Raw genomic sequence first — 6000 nt, 5'->3', positions numbered from 1 at the left:
CTTAAATGAGATATCGACGTCATACATGTCCCCTTAATACAAGGAACTTCCACACTGGAGGAGGGTATTAGGCCCATCAAAGCCTGCATAATTAGGATATCCAACTTATAGTTGTTTAATCTGAGAATTCCCTAAATACAAGGACCTTCGATGCACGAGGAGGCATTTATAGGCCCATTACCGCAAAGAACAACAAAACCTGTGCTGTTACTGCCAAAGCAATGTCCATACTGTGTCATTTCAAATGCTGAGTGTGGAGGAAGGAAGCAACAGGTATTATTTTATAGTCTTTGGAATGACTCGGCTGGGGTTTGAACCACCGACCTCCCACACTCGGGGCCGGGGTACGCTCCAACCGTGACACCGCTGAATCTGACGTTAAATGGTGCGGAAATGATTGAAGATGGAGCACAGTGAAAATTGAGAAGCCCATTGTTTCTGTACCGTCACGAACGAGGTCTTCAATGAGCCCCAGGGTCGCTGCACCCTTGTCCCTGTTGGATAAGAATAACGAATCCACAGTTTCATATAATGTATAATATTACAACATTAATCACTCTTTTCTACGTATTCCTCTGTCGGGACCTCTTTCGTGAACAACACAGAACCAGCGACCTTCATGAAGATGGACCTTTTGTGGTCGTGTTTCACTTGGTCTTTCCATCAGCATTGAGCAGCTGTGTGGTCACTATCCAAACAAAAGTTTCTTGGGGATACAGATGCGATGATCTTCCATCTCCCAACAAGACTGCTCAATCAACAGCAGAATCTTTTGTCTGCAATGGTTTCCATCCAGGTCGAGTGGCTCTTCCATCCCAAAGAGCCTCCCACACTTGCACACACTGATCTACCCGTCCATTGTCGAGGCTTGGCCATAAAGTGCTGAAAATGCTTTCATATTCCTGAAGGTGTCTCGTGTTGGTCATGCCAGGACACAAAGCAATATGGCATGGTAAGCTGGATGCCAGACTTCGTTCTCAAGAGGAAGGAAAAGGTTGCTGTCATCAAATATGGCTGTGTGTGTAAAGGGTTCAAACAATCTTGAGGTGAGGTCAATCCTATCTTCACACACTTGATATCTCCATGCGATTCAATGACCCCCCCCCCCTGGTTTCTAGTCAGTCACTCCTTCGATGTCTTCCCCTCTGATGAAGATTGACTGCAAGTCTTCCTCACATTGTACACCAGCTACCACAAAGCTTCATCTTTGACCTGCTCATCATTCACCCCCAAACTTTGACATTACAATAATTACATGAGCTGCTCTTCTCTTGCTCACTACAGCTGCATCGCCAGCAATCTGCTGTCAGGCTTCTCGTCACTCATTAATCTGTGACTGCATTTGTGACAACACACTTATGATCTACCCCAGAAGGGTTGGCAAATGTGTGTGCCAGCTCTCAATAACCAGATTGAAATCGATTAAAGTGTGCTGGGGAGATGATACCCTGACTGAGAGACCATTCTTAACTTCTATTTCTGGTGTTACACTTCCATCAAGTGACTTTGGCCTTCATTACATCATGCATCACTTCATCACAGGAGGTACACCATACTTCTGTAGCACCAACCAAAGAGCCAAAAGGGGAACATGGTTCTATGCTTCTCTGAGGTTAACAAAAAAAAAGCATGTACCTTGTAGACATTGGTGTTGTACTCTTCACTATATGCTGCTGTGTGAAGATCATCTTGGCATATCCTCTTCCACTATGGAACCTGCACTGTGAATCGAGCAACATATCACCCTTCGCAGCTTTTTTTCTGACACAGGCTCTCAGGATAATGGAAGAGCTGGAGTACACACAAAATACATGACTTGACTTTTAACACGAGACAAACAGTCGTTGACCCTTGGAGTAAGGAGAGGGAATAAGAGCTGGGTTGAATGTAAGGGACCATTGCACAAATCAGGGAAAGGGGGGGGGCAGGGGGATGGTGGGAGTCAAACACTCCATTTTTCGCACAAGTAATGAAAAAAAATATAGCTCCAAGAGGATATAAATGAACATTCAACTCAAAATGTAAAATCGGGTACATGGCAGCATTATTTATGCACAGCATGCATCTTGAACCGTGTATAGCGCTGTCTTGCATGAAGTGCGCGTGACCTCTGGCATCACACTCTAATCGCTCGTGCTCAGCGATTAAATATGGAGCCAATTCCACGGGTACGTCCATGTGCGTCATTCCACGGGTAGGGCCATGGTGAGAGCACAACGGAGCCAAACGCAAGCACACGAGATTAATTTGTAATATTTGCTGACATGGTGATATCAACTTACTTGAACAAGTGAAGCAGACAAACTATACGGGATTGCAATAGGGTAACACCAGACTCTATGGCATAATCGTTAAGAGCATCCGCTCCGAGTCAGGAAGGTTGGTGGTTCAAACCCCGGCCAAGTCATACCAAAGACAGTAAAAATGGTACGTTCTGATTCCTTGCTTGATGTTCAGCGTTTAAAAGGATAGAGCATGGACAATCAATGCTGGGAAGAAACTGCTTCGACAGCACTAACACTCTAAAGAGGATGGTACATCAAATCAAATAGGGTAAAAGCATTATAACGGAAGTGATCAAGAGAGAATACTGAACAGATCAAGCTTTTTTTTGATGTTCAAAGTTTGAATTAATTGCTTCTTGAAATGTCCCACAAAGATAGAGTCGCAAATTATATTAAAAAGAAGTTCCGAGTCCAAAATGAAATTTCAATACCCATGATATCAGTTTCACCAGCTGCTGATGGAGGCTGGCTGCGAGGCTGGCTGCGAGGCTGCTTGGTGGCTCCAGAGAGGTCAATGCCACCTTAACACTGTCCAACCATAACTGTGCCAATAAACAAATCAAGTAAAGCTCAACATATCCGATGGATGTAACACGACGGTGTTCAAATATCCTCCTTCTCCCCTCAAAGACAAGAAAAAAAAAAAGAAAAACCAAACAGCCCCAAAAGTCTAACAAGTCAAGTTTATTTTGAGAATAATGTTAGTGTTTCCAACTTTCCAGCCCTGCTTTCCATCCAACCAAGTTCTGGCTAACAGGCGACGCACACAAAACTCGAGCAGACGAGCACAAACATGTGAGGAAGCGACTGGGGGGCAGGGGGAAGAGGGTGGTGGGGACCATCACTATTACTCAGGATGCTTTTACACCTGTTAGTGTCTTTCGTTTTCTTCTTTACGGCATTGAGAAGTTTGTGCAAAACAAAACAGGCAAAGAAATATGTTTTCAACCACAAAACTACCGCTATCCGAGGCAAAGTAACACACAAACGCGACAACAGATCGGTCGTACAAGGAAATAATTATATTAATTATTGCAGATTAAAGGTTGCAATGCCCAGATGAGCACGAGGTGCATCTCGACGGGTTCCCATGTGGTTGGGCGAACGCGTAGTCGGGCAGATGGCACACGTGCTGTGTGTGCAGTTGGTGTGATGTTAATAGGTGGAGACGGAGCGAGAGAGTGTCGAGGAATCGATCTTGATCAGTTTGAACCCTATTTCTCCGACAGCCAATCCAGCAGGTGGGGAGTGAAGTATGTAATAATTACATCAGCACCTGTGGTGGGGAGAAAGTAGGAAGAACAAAAAGATGGGAATAATTGGGTACCATGGATTGGAAACTTTCAAGGCATGAAAAAAACAAAAAAAAACAATGAAAGCAATTAACGTGGACCATAGGCAGCATGAACGGTTTAATTATGCATCGGTATCAGGTGGCAGCGCAGAAACATAATACCAGGTAAGGGTGTTTGCACCGGTGGTTATAACATCACATTGAGACATCAAGGAGGTGCAGCCCGTGAGTTTTTTATTTTATTTTATTTTATTCCATAAAGAGAATACACCATCCATTTATTACATACGCAAGAGGGACCAGGCTTTTATAAATCCCGAAGCTCAGTATGCACCACATCTTCCCCCCCCCCCTACTGTCAAATCCAAAGTAAACCACAGATGATAAATATATTTAAAAAAGAATTCATGTTGAAGAGACAAAAGCAGGCCACAACAAATGTCGCAACCAATTTTAAGTAAATACTAAAAAAAAAACAAAAAAAAAAAAACTAATCAAATCTGTGCAAAGACTGGCAACGATCTGTTGATCTAGTGTGACAGGAAAAGACAAAATGTTCACGATGCAATGATCGGGCCCTGACCTGGACTCTTTCAGTCATCACAAGCACGAGGCACCGCAGGAAGGTGCATCACGGGTACAAAACGTCATCGATTTTGGAGGCAAAAAAACAAGGGTCACTTCAATAATCAACAGTAATCCGTTTGATGACAATTCGCCCAACGCGCAGTTCAAGGTGTGCATCAGAATTGGGGTGAATTCCAAGTCTGCTCGATTTGTTCTTGTACAAACAAATGATCGTTGTAATTGAGCCATGGTACGGGAGATTTGACCCCAGCATTGTAAATAGCGAGCAATAATGGTCGGTCCTGCGCCAGATAATCATAACGTAGATGTTCACCCTTTTTAGTGCAGTTTACAGCCAGTCACACATTCTTCCCAATGGTGGATGACCTTCCTGAAACCGTTGGAAGAAAAGACATGTTCTTGGATCCTCGAAAGTCTGAAAGAGTTTCAGTGGATGGTGGGGGAACCTCGACTCTCCTTCATACATGATGACCACTTATCGAAAGGCAAAATACATCGTTTGGATATTTAATAAATTCCAGTCAACGGATCACCAGAATCTGATGTTTTTTGTTAGTTGTTGTATTTTACATTTCACCGCCTCATAATTTCCCCATTAGTGACTTGAATATGTTAAAATAGCCAAAAAGCAAACTGTGGGTCCAGCGAATACAATCTCAGGTAGAACAGAGATAAAGGTCTCACACTTTACTTCCAACAGCGGCTCATCAAACAAATCAATGTCTGTCTGCCCCCGATTGTGTTGGGCATTGGCTTGATCGTAATTTTAACACACCGGTGCATGTTATTGCTTCGTATTGGGTGGTTTGCACCTGAAAACACATCTATGGCAGCGATCCTGCTTTTATGGGTAAACTACGCGTTAAGAAATCATACTTCGTGCGAAAGGGAAAGTTCACCTTGCATAAGTTTTTTTTCTTCAATACAAAGTCGAGACTCGTGGAGGGGCAATAACATAGAACGGATCAGGACACAGTAGAAAGATTGGGGAGGGGGGGGGAGGAGTCACACGAACAACAGGACTAAGGGACAAAATGGAGGGAGACTTAGAGAAACAAGGGATGTGGGGAAGAATGTGGGGTTGGGAACGATACATGGAGGGGACAAGACAGATACAGCCACAAACTCTCTGGAAGGAAAAAAACTTGAAATTTGGAACAAGGTGGGCTTGAAGAGGTTTATGGAGGGGGGGAGCATGGTTTTGGATGGGGGATGATCTGAGTTGGTGGTGAACAGCTGTTTTGAAGACCTGGAGGGAAGAATGAAATTGAAGAGAGTGTGGAAGTTGATTCCATAAAATATTACATTAAGTGGGACCCTCAGATATTTACGTTGTTGTTATTAAAACCCCAGAAATGCTTGAATTTTTCGAAGCACAAAATCCAGCTTATTTCCCATAAGTGAATGTGGCCGTATGACATTTCTACCCCCTATTCATTAAAAGTATATAAATTAAACTAGATGGTATACATTACCCTTCTCCCCCACCACCACACCCACACTCCCTCGAGCAATTATCCAGCTCATACAAATAGTTTAAATTGGCTGATCTACTTCAAAAGTTAAATCACAGCATTCTTGTCTGGCACATGGCACACACTTCCACAGTGCACCAAGCAGCCTGGATGGAACTATTTGGGGTTACAAGGAGAGCGGAGAAAATAAATAAATAAATAAATAAATAACAGGCACTCGGTTAATACCTCTGCACTGCAGGGAAGACCTAGCTTGCATCACTATGTTAAATTCAGTAGTATTAAACAGATAATTTCCACAAAAATGGCTGATCGCTAAGACAGGTGTTTTTTTTTTTTTAACCATTGGGTGAAAAAT

The 6000-nt window shown here is 43.2% G+C and overlaps 1 protein-coding gene across 4 annotated transcripts in view; it reads right to left on the bottom strand.

Moving 5' to 3' along the window:
* Nucleotides 1-2954: 2954 nt before the first annotated feature.
* The window catches only part of ALAD (aminolevulinate dehydratase), a 38744-nt gene continuing 35698 nt past the window's right edge, over nt 2955-6000 (bottom strand). For all 4 annotated transcript variants that reach the window (XM_085882984.1, XM_085882968.1, XM_085882976.1 and 1 more), the window contains exon 12: nt 2955-3561. In XM_085882984.1, coding sequence (XP_085739110.1) covers nt 3500-3561 — 62 coding nt within the window. In that variant the 3' untranslated portion in view covers nt 2955-3499. The remainder of the gene's footprint in view (nt 3562-6000) is intronic.

The sequence above is a fragment of the Eptatretus burgeri genome, chromosome 1 (genome assembly GCF_056783735.1).
Source record: "Eptatretus burgeri isolate ZD-2024b chromosome 1, Ebu_testis_v1, whole genome shotgun sequence".
In the NCBI taxonomy this organism is placed as follows: domain Eukaryota; kingdom Metazoa; phylum Chordata; class Myxini; order Myxiniformes; family Myxinidae; genus Eptatretus; species Eptatretus burgeri.
The sequence above is the reverse complement of the archived record's forward strand: the minus strand, read 5'-3'. Positions and strand labels throughout refer to the sequence as shown.